The sequence below is a fragment of the Ostreococcus lucimarinus genome, chromosome 20 (genome assembly GCF_000092065.1).
Source record: "Ostreococcus lucimarinus CCE9901 chromosome 20, complete sequence".
NCBI lineage: Eukaryota > Viridiplantae > Chlorophyta > Mamiellophyceae > Mamiellales > Bathycoccaceae > Ostreococcus > Ostreococcus sp. 'lucimarinus'.
The window spans coordinates 301,307-317,526 of NC_009374.1; the positions used below are offsets into that span (position 1 = coordinate 301,307).

A 16,220-nucleotide genomic window follows, 5' to 3' on the forward strand; every position below is an offset into this window, starting at 1 on the left:
GATATCCCTCGACGCCCACGTCATCCTATCCGGCGGGCGGATATCCCTCGACGCCCACGTCATCCTATCCGGCGGGCGGATATCCCTCGACGCCCACGTCATCCTATCCGGCGGCGCCTTCTGACTGTGTTCCAGTGAACACGGAAACAGAAGCGGCGCAATACTATCGAAACGAGTCGTTACAACACGAGGCACTCGAAACGGCGCAGTCCTACGCTCGTCAAAATGATTTACCACTTCCGGACGCGCACACCTTTGTTCGTGCAAAGGTTTGCAACGCACCGCACATGCGATGTTGCTCTGAGTTGAACTGGCGACAAGACAATCGAGTGAGATTTCCATTTGTCTGCGGTGACAGCGCGGGATGCGCAAAGAAGACGTTCGACGTCGCTAGAAAGAATTGTGTCGCCAGAGGTGGTGACTTGTGCCGCGGAAACGCGGTGAGTACGTCGATGCACGATCCATCGTGCGTGGGCACTAAGTCAGATTACGTATGGACGCTCACGCACTGCGATGTCAATGGCGTGCACGGTCGCGTCATTCGTCCGAGCGCCGGCGGCGCGCCCGGAGCACTTTGCGAGACGAATCTGATGGCAAACCATCAGTCGAGATGCTGCTCCAACGTGTGTTGAGCGAATCAAAAGATAAATTCACATGTAAACTAAACCAATGCTATATAGACCTCATGTCATCGAGCAGTAATTCGGCGAGGAAACTCGTCGCCGGCCCCACGCGCCCATCGCCTACCTGCCGTCCATCCCACGAAATGATTCCCTGCACACCCACCGCACTGCCGACGAGCATGGCTTCCTCAGCGCCCAGCACGACGAACGGGGATAACGGCTGTGAATCGTCGAAGCGTTTTATTCCCACCTTTCGGAGCGCTTTGCGATTGCTTTCGGTTTCGATCAACTCTCGCAGTCTTTGTATGGTGATTCCTCCGAGAACATTCGTCGCTGGTGGCGTTCGTAACGTGCCGTCTGGAGTCAGGAACGCTACGTTCGCGCCAGGTCCTTCGCCAATCATTCCGTCTTGCGTCAAAAATACGCCGACATCGACCCCGTTCCCTCGCGCAATCTGAGCTACGTTTACGTTGGGCAAGTAATTCGTCGACTTCAACGTCGCGTAACGAGGCGGTTTGATCGGCACCGGCGACGACGACGCCGTTAACCCGCGCACAACCATCCAAGCGTCTGGATCCTTCTCGTACGCCACGACGTAATACGTCGGCGGCGAATCCGTCGCGCCGCACAGCGAAAAATTCTCCGACTCGCACCCGCTCGTCGCGTACATCCGAACTTGCCCGTGCGTCACGCCGCCCCGCGCCACGACTTCCAGCACCAGCGCCTCCATCGTCGCCAGCGCCTCGTCGTTCATCTCGCCGACGCCCGCCTCCCGCGCGCTTCGCGCGAATCTTCTCAGGTGCGCCGCCAACAGATGGCACCGTCCCTCGTGCACCGTGCACGCGTCGAACACGGCGTGCCCGCGCGTGAATCCACGGTCGTACAGTCGCATCACCGGCGCGCATCGCGCGTCGTTCACTCGCACGATGACGTCCAGCGCGCCGTCGTACACCGCGCCGCGCATGGTCGCCGCCGCGTCGTGCTGCGCCACGAGGCGCCGCGCCACCTCTCTCGCGTACGCATCCGCGTCCACGACGCGCGTCGCGCGCGCCGTCGTTCGACGCGTCGTCGCGCGCGCGCGTCCCGCGACGCGCGGCGCGGCGCGCGCGCGAGCCGTCGTCATGCACTCGCGCGTCGACGCGCGACGAACTCGCGTCGCGACGCGCGTGCCGCGCGATAACCCTAACCCTAACCCTAACCCTAGTCCTAACCCTAATTTACAAACCCTAATACTTTATACCGCGACGCGCGATGCGCGACGCGCGCGACGACGACTTTCTCGATTGGATGCGCGCGCGCGGGGTGACGCGCGACGACGCGCGGTGCGCGGTGCGCGGCGACGGCGACCGCGGACGATTCGTCGAGTGCGCGCGCGCGACGCTGGCGGTCGGGACGACGCTGGCGACGATACCGAAGAGCGCGTGCCTGACGACGGCGACGAGCGCGCTGGGCGCCATCGAGGGCGCGCGCGGAAGCGGGGTCGTCGGTCTGTGCGTCGCGGTGGCGCACGAGCGGTCGTTGGGAGCGAAATCGACGTTTGCGGCGTATTTAAAGACGCTGCCGGCGCGAGAGGCGCTGCCGTCGACGTTCGCGGCGGACGACGAGGCGCGGAGAGCGCTGCGGGGGACGACGGTGGAGGGGATGCTCGGGGCGGACGAACGCGCCATCGCGGATGATTATCACGCGTTCGCGCGCGAGATGAAGGAGCGATTCGCGCGGCGCGGCGTGAAGATGCCGACGCTGGAGGAGTTCAGGGACGCGGCGACGCTCGTCGCGAGTCGCGCGTTCTTCGTGGACGACGCGCTCGGGCAGGGGTTGGTGCCTTTCGCTGATTTGTTTAATCATAAAGGCGGTTCAGACGGCGCTCATTTTAACGTCGTTGGATGCGATGACGCGGACGCGGATGCGCTGACGCTGGTGACGTGTCGAACGGCGAAGCGGGGCGAAGAATTATTCAACTCGTTCGGCGACGACCACGACAACACCGTGTTGTTGTATAAATATGGGTTTGTCGAACGCGATAATCGCGTCGCTACGAGTTCATTCGGCTTTGGGCTGTTGCGCGACGCCGGCGACATCTCGTTCGAGAGCGTTCATAGTTGGATGACTGAGAGTTACGACGGGGTGGATGAGCTCGAAGTCGACGCCAACGGCGCCATGTCGCGCCCACTTTTAGCTTTACTTCGAATCGCGTCGTTCGAATTTCTTAGAGACGTGGACAGCGGTGATGACGAAAGTCATTCGGACGATGTAGACTATGATACATCGATCGGCGTTTTGCTCGAGCGCACGATGGCCGGAGACGAGTCCGAGGCTGAGATTCTGGCGAGTGTCGACGACTACGTCGTACTGGCGTTATTTCGTGGAAGATTCAACGCATATCTCGACACAAAAGACGAAGATCGTTGTGATGACGATGTTTCATCTTTGTTACGAGATGTAGCGCGCGAGATCAAACGATGCGCAGACTTGGCGAATGATGCGAGCGGAGTACGTCAACAGTTTGGGTCTGGGATAAGCGGCGTGGCCGCTGCGTATCACGTTCGCGCGGACGAGCTCGGGTTACTCATGAAAGCAATAATTCGCGCGTTTGACTTCGGAGACGACGAAGAAACCAACGAAGACGTTCCAGATACAAAAAAGCCCAAATTAGTAGAAGTGGTGCCAGCGTACGCGCCGACCATTTACATCAAACCGAAAGAGTAGAAATGCTATTTGAAAACTTCTAACGGTACCGGTAGTTTCACGTTGCATCTTTCAGCATTTGCACGAGGTCGTGCTTGATTCTGTTCAACTTGGTGTTCTTTGTGATGAGTTCGTTTTCGACGTCTTGACGAACACTCTCGATTTGGTTCGCGTGACACTCTCGTTCTTCATCCAAAATGCGACGCCAATATTCATCTCTTTCCGCGCTCGCGCGCGCGGCGGCTTCGCGCGTCGCGTCCCCTATTTCTAACCGCATCACTTCCGTCGCGTCGTCGTGCGTCAGGTGCATCATTTTCAAGTTCAACGAGAGTCGCTCGTGTTCAGCTTGAAGCATCGCGAGTTCTTTGCGATGTTCACCTCCGATCGCCTCCAGTCGTCTCGTGAGCTGCGCAACGCGAACTTCAGCGCGATCGAGTCGTTCTTTCAATTCTCGCGACGCCCCTTTGTTACCGAGCGAAACGGTGCTCGGTGATGTTTTTGAACGAGATTCGCTTGCTTCCAAAGCCGCCGCGGCAACAGCTTCACGCTTCTCCGCGCGTTCAGCGCGATGTTGCGTTTCCAACAGCCGCGCGCCGACGTCTTGAAGCTCAGCTCTCGTCGTCGTCAACGCCTCGAGCGCGCACTCGAGCTCTAAAACTAACATTTTATTCCCCGTGCCACCTTCGCCGACGCCGACTGCCGCGTCGTTCGGACGCATTTGCTTTAATGTCTCCGCCGCGTTTTTCCATTCGAGCGCTTCCGCCTTCGCGCTCGTCAAAGCCTCATTCAGCGCCGTCGTTTCTTCCGCCAAGCCATTAGCCTCCGATTTCGACTTCGCGAGCGCCTGGCGCAAGTCACTGATCTCCGCCGTCAACAGCGCGTGCGCCTCGTCGTGATCTCGCAGTCTCCGCGCGCTCGACTCCGTCTCCGCTTGTAAGCGCGCCAACAACGCCTCCCGCATCGTCGCCTCTGACTTGGCCGCCTCTAACACCGCATCCAGCGTTCTAAAGTCCTCCAGCACCGCCTCCGCGTCCGCGAGCGTCATCTTCACCCCTCCCTCGCTCGCCGTCTTCCCCTCCCTCGCCCGCTCGACGAAGCGTTCCAGCGCGCGCCGCTCCCCTCCCCGTTCCGCCGCCGCGTACGCCGAAACCATCCTCGTCCCTCCCATCGCGTCCGCGCTCTCTCCGAAATCATCCCTCGCGCTCGTCTCGATCGTCGCGCACCCCGCCGCGGCTAAGATCAACCCGCGCGTTCGCGCGCGCTCCTCCTCTCGCCGTCTTCGCTCGGCGTCGAGCGCGCTCGTCGCCCGCAGCGCGTTCGTCTCCGCCTCCACCAACCGCGCGCGCGCGCGCGCCAGCTCATCGACGTCCTCCGCGCGAACGTCCGTCTCCCGCGCGTCCCCGCGTCCCGCGCGCGCGTCCACCGTCGCATCCGTCGCGTCGTCGTCGCCGAATGAAATCCACGCCTGTCGCGCGTCCCGCGCCGTCGCGCCCTCGCGCGTCGTCCCCGCGTCGCCCGCGTCGCCGTCGTCGCTCGCGGACATTATCGCGGACGCGCGCGCGGTCGCACGTCGCGCGCGCGGTCGCGATCTCGCGCGATCGACGCGCGATCGAGTGCGGATTGATGAATTCAAAATCGCGCCGCGTCAGTCGGCGACGCGACGGTTGGCGTCGCGAATCGCGTCGCCCGCGATGCTCGCGAGGGCGCTCGCGCGCGCGCGCGGGCGCGAGCGCGGCGAAAAATTTCGCATCGATCTGCGACCGGTCGATCTGACGTGGCGCGCGATCGACGACGACGACGACGCGCGATCGCGATTTCGCGTGCGATGGTCGCGCGGGGCCAAGGTGCAGCGCACGACGACGGCGACGGCGACGGCGGGACGCGCGAACTGGGAGACGACGAGCGAGGACGGGGGGTGGACGACGGCGGTGGTGACGCTGCGACGGCGCGCGGCGCGCGACGGAGGGACGACGTTCGAGGCGAAGGCGTTCGACGTGAAGGCGGAGCGGGCGCGCGGCGACGGCGACGGCGAGGACGACGCGTTCGCGACGACGGCGAAGGCGAGCGTGGATTTCGCGAGATTCGCGACCGTGGAGACGGGAGGAGGATTGGGAGGGGAGGAGGCGTGCGTGATGACGCTGACGGTGAAGGATGGCGCGCGAGGCGTGGGAGGGGCGAAAACGATGACGCTGCGGTGCCGAATACGGGCGACGTGGTTGAAGAATTACGCGAACGCGTCGGCGGACGGTGCGACGGAGCTGAGCATGGTGAGCGGCTTGGAGAGCGAGAGCTCCGCAGTGACGGATGCGACGCCTCCGAATCTGTTGCGAGAACAAGATTTAAGCGGATTTCAACAGCTTTTGAGCCCGGTGGCGGAGAGCGTTTCGCCCGTAATCGTGCGGCAGAGCGAGCGTCGCGAAGAACAGGCGCGTGCGGAGCTCGAGGCGCAGCGACGACTCAATGCGGACATGGAGGTGAGACTTGAGGCAGTGAGAAATGAACTCGAGAAGACGAAAGAAGAGCTCGCGACGCAGCGACGCGCGGTCGAGAACGAGTCGGCTCGCGCTCAATCAGAAATAGCGGCGGCGAAGGAGGAGGCGCAGAAAACGCTGCGCGAGAAGGAGCGCGCCATCGACAGAGTTCTTTCTGACATCGCGGCGATTGAAAAGGAACGGAACGCGGCTGTGCGAGCGAGTAAGGATCAAGGTTTTCATATCGAAGCTTTGGAACGTTCTCTTCGAGAAAGAGACTCGGACATCGCGCGGTTGAAGAGTCTAAAAGACACAGACGAAGCTACGGCGACGCTGGAGGCCGAGCGAATCGCACATTCGCGCGAGATTGAGCGATATAAATCGCAGTTGGACGCCGCGGACACACAGATCGAAACATTGAGCAGAAGTCATAAGAACGCGCACGCTGCATTTCAGCGAAAATTAGATTCGCAGCTGAAACTTCGCGCTGAAGCCGAGAAGGTCTTCGAACGCGAGTTGGAGCAAAAGCACGTCGAGTGCGATGACTTGCGTCAGCAGTGCTCAAACATTGTCGCAGAAACTACCGCACTCACCACGGCATTGAAGCGTTCCGCGGATGAGCAGCACCGCGCGTCGACGAACACGGCAAAGGCGGAAGCCGCGCAGGCAAAGTGTGACTTGCGAGCCGTCTCCGAGGAGCTGTGCGACGTGCGTAAGGTTCTCGATGCGCATGTTATCGAGTTAGTCGAGGCAAAGTTGAATTTGGCCGAGTCGCAAGGCTCGCAGCTCGTATTGCGCCGAGAGTTGGCTCGTACCAAAGGCAAGCTTACAGAATATGCAGCGCGCTGCACGCGCATGGAGAGTATGTACGCGACTATTATCGATGAATCTACCGGCACTACAGAAACTTAGCTAAGAATTAGTATTCATTGTGGAAACAATTGTTTTCGACTCTACTGCGTGGTTTCTCTATCGTGCGCCAGAGGACGCACATCCCGTCGTGGAGGCGCTGTAGCCTTCGTTACACGTGCAGGTCGGTACGTTCGCATCGTTAAGCCCGCAAGTTCCGAAACCAGAACACGTCGTTCCCGCCGCGACGTCGTATCCAGGGCATTTGATGACGCAATAATCTCCAAGTTCGGTGGTGGTAGTGTCGAAAATCCCAGCGCACGTGACGCGCAGCTGCGCCGGATCTTGCTTGCACGCATCGCCCAAACTCGCGTCTGGATCGCCGGTGAGGTACCATTTGCCCTTACACACACTCGGCCGCATGCTTTCGTAAAGCTCATCGAGGTACGCGACAGAGTAATCGTTTTTGTATTGTCTGTAGTAGTTGAACAGCGAGATTTGACGTTGTTCTTCGGCATTCACGTCCACAAACGTCCCGATACCAAACGAATCGAACCGAATGGACTCGCCCACAACTGTGGCCGAAGGATCCACTGCTTCTTGAACGTAATAGTCGGCTCGCACCAAAATTTCTGTGAGCGACGCCAAGCACCAAGCAAGATCGCTAAATGTGGCAGGGTTACCAGTCCGCGATAGACGGTTCGCCACAACTGCCTCGTAAACCTCTGGATAAACATCAAAGTCGAGGCGATCTCGCGCAATCTCTCTACCACTCGATTGCTGTAGTACTGTACCACCATCACTTCGACCAGTCGTATCTGTGACGATGGGTATGTCTGCAGCTAAGTTAAGCGTCGCCGCCGTCAAACCGGAAAATGGGTCATAGGGATTACCTGAGGTTCGAGTGGTGTAGACCGTTCCGTCCATGTAATGCACAGCGGGATCATTCGACCACTTGAACCCTGAAAGGACTGGCTCCAGGTTTTTCCATCCTGCACTTTCCAAGAGATCAACCTTGAAATTCAAACCGCATCTCGCCGCAGAGCAAGACGTCGGCGGATACCCCTTTTGATCAGAGTCAATTTTATATCCAAGAAAGACTTGCGGTGTGTTGAGGTACTGTTCCACGATTGCTATGGTCTGCGCACGCGAGAGTTGCTGATTCAGCCCGAGCTCTGGGAAATTTGTTCGGCTCCAATTATACACTTGATCGCGAGAACCCCACACTGGCACTTCGCGGTTGTACCGCGGTCGACCGCCCATGAGAATGATATCGTACGCCGATGTTTGATGCGCCTCCACATGCGCGGTCCCCGCGTTTGCCGCAGAATTTGCCGCTGACTCCACCATATACAATGAATACGTTATCGAAGCGCCGTATGCATTTTTACTCAGCAAATCACCCGTGAATTTTTCGGGTGCGCGCAAGTACGCGAGTCCGTTCGTGGAATCGTCCGTCAACTTGTCCGTGAGGTGTAGATATCCGCTTATCCCTTCCCAGAGTAACCCGCTGTCGCCACCTGCGAACGCAAAATTGCACTCTCCGCGCATCAATTGCTCCGAATTGATCGCGAACGGGTCGTAGACATTGCCAGATAAAATTGATTCGGCGAGCTCACCCGAGCACGAATTATTGTACACCGTCCAGCCCTCTGGTCCCTCCGTGAATTCAGATTTGACGATGAATGAAGAAGCCTCGGGCCGAGAGCAGTCGACAAACGACCAACCATCTTGACATGCACACGATCCGTCCATCTGACAGTAGCCATTAACGCAAGGGTTACATTGAACATCGCAAGACAACCCAGTCCAACCGACGTCGCATTTGCACGTACCGTCGGTGAGGCAAGCGCCGTGATCGTAATTGCATGGGAGACATTCCGTAAAATTTCGAATGTCACAAGTCGTGCCCAACCATCCTTTATTGCAAAGGCAAGTGCTGTCTGCTTGGCACGCGCCGTTGTGGCACGGAGCACAGGGTACGAAACAATCTTCGCCAGAATATTGTACCCCTCCATCGTCGGTACCGCACACGCAAGTCCCGTCTCGCTTGCAGAATCCCCATGATCGAATCTGCACTCCGTGTGCGGTCGTTTTGATGACTTCGGAAACACTACCATCTTCATTTGTGGCGTACTCTTTGAAGCAATTGCAGGACTTGTCACACCTTTCTCCGTACCAACCGGTTTCACATTCGCACTTGCCATTCAGTTGACACGTCCCGTGATCTGGATCACACGCGTCGCACGCAATGGAACATGTTGTTCCCGTATAGGCGCCTGTTAATCCGGAATTCACACCGTGGATAAGCGTATTGATGATCCAAATCATTGTACGATCCGCGCCTGTCGTGCGCGTGGTCACATATTCTCCACTAGTCGCATCGTACATACCCGCTAGGAAGACGTTCATCAAACGCTGTCGCTCGTCTTTACTGTTTGTGTACCAGCGCTCCTGATCGGATGACTCTGTCGCTATTTTTAGATCTACTCGAGTGGCTCCGATTGCTTCTTTACGCATCCGTAAGAAATGCGCCTTCAATGCGTCGTCGCAGTCCCAAGGATTGGCAGCTTCCCAGTCGTCGCCGCAGTTTGTGGTCGACGCGAGCGAAGCCATGCATTCGCCCGTCGTTGCGTCATTTTTATAGTCCAATTTCGAACAGATATCGTCCGCGCGCATTGATTCGGGGATGTTGACAATGTCGTTTTGATACTGCAGAAGCTGCGCCTCGAGTGCGGTGCGAGTGGCTGCCCCAACGGCGTCAGCGGCGGTGGTTACACCGTACCGAAAGTACGTTTCATTTGGTCTGAAGGGTAACTTGGAATCAATTGTGCGGCTCGCGCAGTCAGGGCGATCAGCGCATACGGAATCGACGCCCCAGACGTAGTCTTCCACTTGAATCGCACTCATGTAATAAGGAGGAATGTACTCTCCCGAAGCTAGTTCACCGTTGGTTGCGTAATGTGGATCGCGATCAAGACGCAGAGCGAATGAGTGATCTCTAAGCCGTCTCGTTCCGTCGCACAGGCAACTACCGTCGTACTGACACGTGCCGTGAACACACGGCTCGCACGGTGTTAGGCAACGATACCCAGTCCAGCCATCGGCGCAGTCGCATGTACCCGTGGTCGAATTGCAGACGCCATTTCCCGAACACGGTGCGCACGGGATGTCGCAAGTGGACCCGGCCCAACCTTGCCAATATTCATCGTAAACTTTCGATGTTAATGACTGTGAGCTTGGGAATTCACTTCTCCCCACGCTTAAGGCGTCGCACACGCAATATCCGCCAGTGATGGGCATTTGTGGCCCAGTTGTACTATCATCTGGAGCGCACACGGCGCCCGCGATAATCCCCCACTCAGTGTGTGACTTCAAGGCAGTGGGGTCCCGAATTATCGATCCATCCACTCGTTTCTCCACGTAAGGCATCGCGACGAGGTATTCGCCACCTTGACATGTGCCATCAGCTACCAAAGTGCCCGAACATCCGTATCCACCGACTCCGTTTGGATCAACATTCGTCCAAGGCTGTCCCGTGCCCGCGACCATGGAGAAACCCGGAGCACACGTTGCGTTTACATACTCACCATTCATGGAACACGGATGCTTGATTGCACACGTGTGGTATGCCGCATCATAAAATAAGGACGATGTACCGCCAATATCAGCGGATTCGAACACACCATTGGAGCCTCCGGTCCACCACGGGTACGGAGTCACCGCAGCCGTACGGCCGACATCCGCCGTCGAACGCGTCGCAGGTTGCCAAATGTAACCGTAGTCGCAAACACACTCGCCGTCGTCCTGACAAGTCCCGAAGGCGCATGCGTCACATGCTTTGTTACAGTCACGTCCTCTACTGACACTCCCGTCTGCGAGACGATTGACTTGCGGTAAGCCTGTCCAACCCGGTTTGCACACGACTTCCGTCATCCACGGATCTCCAAAGTCCGCATCGTTTGCGTCTTTCATGACGCATACGCCGTTTGCGGCGTTATACGAATAAGGACAAATGTAGTTGCACATCGGGCCCGTGAAGCCCTCGTTACATTCACACGTCACCGTGGTGCCAAGTAAGCCAAGTCCGTCCAATGCGCCGTTCAAGTTTCTCGTTCCTCGACTCAAGTAGATATCATCACCACACTCGATGTTGCAGTCGTTGCCAGAGTACCCTGCGTTACACACGCACGCGCCTGTCGGTCCACACGTCCCATGGACACATGGTACGCAAGTGATCGAGCAGTCTGCACCAGTAAATCCCGGAGAGCACACACAGTTGCCGTGCGTACCGTTGAATACGCAAGTGCCAAATGCGGAGCACGTGGCACATTGAACTTCGCAATAATCTCCGGTCCATCCGTCTTCGCAGTTGCAAAATGCAATTTCTCGTCCATCTGGACTCGTGTACTCGTGTACATCTGTCGTGTTGAATAACCCAGTCGAAGTCGCGTTTGGAAATCGATCGGTCACCGTTGCGACTTCTTCGGACGTCAGGTACCTCACGGCCCCGTTCCCGTTACATGCCTGCGAACAATCTGCGCCTGTGTAACCAGGAAAGCACGAGCATGTTGCATTTTCAGTACACTCACCAAAGCCACAATCGGGACACGGTAAGTTGCACGTCGCTCCCGCCCGCACAAGTTTCCCATCCGCGCCCGCAAGACATTTGCACAACGTCGTGATATTGTTTTCCTGATATGCCAAGGCGGCATCCTCACGCGCAGATTGATCCCCTATAGTCGTATCGGTATAGATTTCCATCAGTTTGTCTTTGATACCTGCAGCAAGCTCTGGTGGGGGGTAGCACTCTCCGTACGTACCACACTCGACAGTACATCCAATAGTGCAGTCGGCGCCGGTGTAGCCAGGATTGCAAATACAAATACCCTCACCTGATGCATCGGCACCGCAGGTACCTTGTTGCGCCAAGGGTTCCGTTGCGCAAGGACACTCTTGTGTGCACGATGAACCGGAATATCCTAAAGAGCACGTACACTGCGGTTCCTTCAAAGTGTACTCCTTAGTCGCGGCGTTCCACGATGCCTCTGACGTCGCGGTGAGAGAGCATGTACCAGTTTCGGCTGAGCATGCGCCACAAACGACGCTGCAGTCTCTCCCAGTAAAGCCAACGTTACACTCACATACATTTGTAGAGGAGTTGTAGGTACCGTGCGCGTTGCACTCGATCCCACAGTTGCTACCTGAAAAACTATCGATGCAGTCGCATGTCTGGGTCGGACGATCGTACGTGCCGCGCTCCGAACACACGTGCGTTTCGCACGCATCACCAGAGTATTCGGACTCTACCGCGGGCGGAATAATAGTGCAACTGCATACAGCGGAGTTCTTTCCGCGCTTACCGTTATTGTTGCAAAACAACGGATCGGTGATGAGTTCGTCGTACAAAGCATCGCCGACGCGAGAAGATTCTTGCACGTCAACGTTCGCAGTTGCCGTGACGGAATTACCGGAAGAATCCGTGAGTGTGAAGTTAAACGCGCGAATTCCTGCTGTGAATTTAAGATTATTGGAGACTTGATCTCCCCCTCCTTCATACTGCGATCCTGTCACTTGTTCCACGCTTCCTTCGTTGTGGTAACGAATGGTGCCGATAACTTTACAGTAGTTTGTCACGCTGTCGTAGTTTGAAAGCAATAATCTCTTTTGCGTGGAGTCCCATGCCGATGCGATGCTCGTTCCCGTGGTGTCTGCGGAAATATATTCGGCCGCACCGTCTGGAAGACTCCCAACATCAACGTTCGCAATGGCGGCGCTTGCGAGGACGACGTCGTCATCGTCACCGCACGCGTATTCCACATCAGTCAGCCTCACCCCAATCATACGCTCTTTCTCCGTTAACACCACTGAGTACGTTTGTCCGTCTCGCGGTCCGTTCAAATCGAGCACAGGCGCCGCGTTTGTCCGACTCATCTTGATCGTCGCCAACGCTGGCGCGCTCATCCGCCCGGACGCATCCGTAACGATCGCCGTCACTCCTCGTGGTGTCATCGCGATGTTCTCTCCGTTGTGCACGTACGTGAGCGTTTTAAGCGTGTTCAATATCGACGTCGTGCTATACGATTCCACCTCATCCGACGCGTAATTTTCGCTCCTCACGCTCAACGTCCAAGTCGTCGCATCGTACGTAACCGTCGTCCTTCCCTCATCCCCAATTGGTACCGTCGCCGCCAGCACCTCCTTCGCGCCGTCCATCGCGTTCACTATTTTTACACTCGCGCTGACGATCGCGCTCGCTGGCGTGCCCTCCGTCACCGTCGTCGAAGACGTCGCCAGCGTGAGCGCCGCGTCGCCCTCCAGATACGTCACCCGCCGCGCGACGGCGCTCTGGAATGTCACCACGGGCGGCGCCACGGTCACCGCACTCGCGCGCATGGATGTCCCACAAAGTGTTACGGCTACCACGCCGAGTGTCAGCGCGAGAGCGCGCGTGAGCGAGCGCTGCGCGCGCGTTTTCGAACCCATCGTGGCCGCGGGCGTTTAAATCACCAGGCGTTGGAAACGCGCGCGAGGCGTCGCGCAGAGGAAATTCGAGCGCCCGTACGCGCGGCACTGCGTCGAACGAATATGATTCCGCGAGTGTGCGGGATCAGACGCGCATCGCGCGCTTTCTAGACGCTTGAGACCGTCGCGCGTCGAGCGCTCGGCCGGAGTCGACGAGTGCGGTCTCGGCGAACCGAACGAAAAGTCGAAACGTGCGAAACGGCGAACACTCGTGAATTCCAACGTCGAGTGATTACGTCGAGTGATTAATTTATAACGCTATCTATTCATAACCGCTATCGATATGGCATATGGCATATCGCTATTTCAAGTACGTCTTCCCCGAGTACCGCCCGTTGTGCGTGTTGTTTTTCGCGTCCAAGCCTCCGTCCGCCTTCAAGTCTCGTATCCACACCTGAATCGGCGCCGATAACTCCTTCCCCAACCCGCTCGCCTCCGTCACCGTTCGTATGAACCGCACCCTGCGTTCGGCCCTGGCTAGCGTTTTCCACGGCTCGCTCCGCGTCCCCAGCCACGCGTCGCTACCGTTGAACTCGTTGACGTAAAACTCGTACGCGTATCCCACGCTCTCTCGCAAATCGTACCGCACCACGTCGTGATACAGCGACATGCACGTCTCCATCTCCACGTCACACGTCGCCAACCGCGCCCTCACCTCATCGTCCGTGCACGATTCGTAACACACCGCCGCCGCGTTTCGCACGCACGTCAAGTTTCCCGTCTCGCACGTCGCGCAAATCCCGCAGTACGCGCACTCGCTCGTCGACGCCGTCACGTCGTCCGCCTCGTACGCCGTGTTCGGGTCCCAAATCTGCGTCGAGTACTCGATGTTCGACGGCTCGCAGAACCACCCGTACGGCCCGACCTCGCACGTCGTCGCGTCGTTCGGGCTGTACGTCGTTCGGTAGAAGCTCGCCTCCTCCGCCGCCGTCGTCGCGCGCGTCGTCGTCGCTTCGAGCGCGAGCGCCGCGAGCGCCGCGACGAGCGCGCGCGTCGCCGTTCGCGTCGCCGTCGCGCGCCGTCGCGCCATCGCGTCGCGCGCCGCGCGTCGCGGTCCGTCGCGCGCCCGCGGCTCGGTCTCACGACCGGGACAGGTACCACACGGATCATTCGTCCACAATCTCGCGCGCGCGGCGCGATCGTCGGCAGTGCGCGCGCGCGGCGACGCGCGGCGCGACGACGCGCGCGCGAACGGCGACGCGTCGAAACGCGCTCGCGTCGACGCGCGCGATCGCGGCGACGCGGACGCGGACGCGCGCGGAGACACGCGAAAAGAAGGACGAACGCGGTGGACGATCGGCACCGCGCGCGACATCTTGCGACGGCGACGGCGATAGACGCGAGCGCGAGGCGAGCGCGAGGCGCGATGGAGTCGCTGGCGCGCGCGGTGATGACGTCGATACCGCCGAACGCGATCGATCGACAGCGCGTGTGCGAGGTGATCGGAAGGGCGGAGGGGGCGCGAGCGAGCGGACGACACCGAGACGCGGCGAAGATGTTGATCGACGTCGGAGGGGCGCTGACGCGGTTGCAACACGAGACGGCGGTGGCGGTGGCGGAGCAGGCGTTTCAGTGCGCGGTGCAACAGGCGAGGTTGAACGATGAGGACGTGCCGGAGTACATGAAGAACGCGACGGAAGGGTCGAACGCGGAGCTGGGGGAGGCGTACGCGAGCCTCGGGAACTGCGAGCGCGCGTTGGGCAAGTTGGCGGACGCGGAGGGGCATTATAAGGCGGCGGTGAAAGCGGTTGAGGATGATGGATTGGAGCCGTTTTCTAATAAGTTCGTCCTTCGAGTGATGGTGACGAGAGTTCGAAAGGATTTCCAGAAACATGAACAATTGTGCGACGCGTGGGAGGAGACGATTCGCAAGGCGGCGCGCGAGGGCACGGAGAGTCAAACCGCGCTCTTGGCGGCGACTGGAATCTGTTTGCAAGAGCGCGCCGGTGGGATGGCGGAACAAAAGAAGTTTAACGAAGCGGCAGAGCTGCGAGGCGGGAAGTTTTTGGAGACTGTGCTTCGCTTACAGGCGCACGGCTTGCGCACCAAGCCCGACGTGTTGCTGCCAAACGTGTACGATTCCATCGCGGCTTTGTATCTCCAAGCGAAAGACATTAAGAAGGCGCTCGGATTTTTGCACAGAGCTGTGGCGTCAACGGCGTGTACGGAGTGCTACGGCGATAAATTTATACCCGAGGGCGAAACGCGGGGGATCAAAGCCGAGGGCAAGTGGGACGATGTGTGCTGGCACCCGTCCCTTTTAGCGTCAAAAAAGGGTGTGGAACAAGACGAGGTGGATGTCGTCCCGCGCGCACCGTGGGAGGTGAGCCCGGAGGAGAAGAAAATCATCGACCAAATTTTAGGCGTCGGCGATAAGTGGACGATGAAGAAGGGTAAGGAAGGTCCGGAGCCGGCGCGAGGGGCCAACGCGCTCGGGCACATCCTGTACACGCTCGGCAACCATCTCATGCAGGCAGCAAAGTGGGAAGAAGCCGGTCGTCCCTTGAAGACCGCAGCTGCGATGTTACAGAACGATTTGGATATGCAAGGGAACTGTTTTCACTTGCTCGGCGTCGTTCACTTTCAGATCGCCAAGCTTCCCATGAATAGAGCGCGGGTGAAGGAGATTTTGCCGCGCGCGGCGAGCTCGTTTGCCTTGGCCGCAGATTGTAGAATCGTCGATGGCAAGTGTACAAAGAAAGGTGCAGCCGAATCGATTAACTCTCTATTGTTCTTAGGTCGATGCATGTTCGAACTCGGCGAGTTTGAGCAAACAGAACAAGTCACCGCTCAAGCCATCAGCCTCGGCCGACAAGTGCTCGGCGACAACGCTAAGGAAACCAACGAGGCCATCAAGGCGATGATGGAGTTTAAACGCCAGATGTCGATGATGGGTCGATGATGGGACGATGAACGTAGCTTAGTAGTTAAATGTCGGATTTCAACAATCAATAATATGTCTATCTAGAAAAAATCGAGTCTACTGTAAAAATCTGCGTCAAAACAATTCTCCAGTTGTGTAAGGCCGTCACACGGTTTGGAAATCTTTCTTGGCGACGGGGTCGTC

The 16,220-nt window shown here is 58.3% G+C and overlaps 7 protein-coding genes across 7 annotated transcripts; 3 read left to right on the forward strand and 4 right to left on the reverse strand.

The window, feature by feature from the left end:
• Positions 1–672: 672 nt before the first annotated feature.
• Positions 673–1,587, reverse strand: OSTLU_43558 (predicted protein; the record flags this gene model as incomplete). Its single annotated transcript, XM_001422670.1, has 1 exon — positions 673–1,587. One exon carries the CDS (start codon positions 1,585–1,587, stop codon positions 673–675), a length of 915 nt encoding a protein of 304 aa, XP_001422707.1.
• Positions 1,588–1,874: 287 nt separating this feature from the next.
• Positions 1,875–3,329, forward strand: SDG3522 (predicted protein; the record flags this gene model as incomplete). The annotated part of the gene is made up of 1 exon (XM_001422509.1): positions 1,875–3,329. The coding sequence occupies one exon, from the start codon at positions 1,875–1,877 to the stop codon at positions 3,327–3,329; it is 1,455 nt and encodes a 484-aa protein (XP_001422546.1).
• A 37-nt stretch (positions 3,330–3,366) lies between these two features.
• On the reverse strand, positions 3,367–4,914 carry OSTLU_29472 (predicted protein; the record flags this gene model as incomplete). The annotated part of the gene is made up of 1 exon (XM_001422671.1): positions 3,367–4,914. Exon 1 carries the CDS (start codon positions 4,459–4,461, stop codon positions 3,367–3,369), a length of 1,095 nt encoding a protein of 364 aa, XP_001422708.1. The 5' UTR covers positions 4,462–4,914.
• Positions 4,915–5,491: 577 nt separating this feature from the next.
• On the forward strand, positions 5,492–6,691 carry OSTLU_29473 (predicted protein; the record flags this gene model as incomplete). Its single annotated transcript, XM_001422510.1, has 1 exon — positions 5,492–6,691. One exon carries the CDS (start codon positions 5,492–5,494, stop codon positions 6,689–6,691), a length of 1,200 nt encoding a protein of 399 aa, XP_001422547.1.
• Positions 6,692–6,748: 57 nt separating this feature from the next.
• OSTLU_29474 (predicted protein) lies at positions 6,749–12,844 on the reverse strand (the record flags this gene model as incomplete). Its single annotated transcript, XM_001422672.1, has 1 exon — positions 6,749–12,844. One exon carries the CDS (start codon positions 12,842–12,844, stop codon positions 6,749–6,751), a length of 6,096 nt encoding a protein of 2,031 aa, XP_001422709.1.
• A 610-nt stretch (positions 12,845–13,454) lies between these two features.
• OSTLU_29475 (predicted protein) lies at positions 13,455–14,183 on the reverse strand (the record flags this gene model as incomplete). The annotated part of the gene is made up of 1 exon (XM_001422673.1): positions 13,455–14,183. The coding sequence occupies one exon, from the start codon at positions 14,181–14,183 to the stop codon at positions 13,455–13,457; it is 729 nt and encodes a 242-aa protein (XP_001422710.1).
• Positions 14,184–14,304: 121 nt separating this feature from the next.
• OSTLU_29476 (predicted protein) lies at positions 14,305–16,072 on the forward strand. The gene has a single exon (XM_001422511.1). It carries the CDS (start codon positions 14,520–14,522, stop codon positions 16,053–16,055), a length of 1,536 nt encoding a protein of 511 aa, XP_001422548.1. The 5' UTR covers positions 14,305–14,519; the 3' UTR covers positions 16,056–16,072.
• The last annotated feature ends 148 nt before the right edge of the window (positions 16,073–16,220 follow it).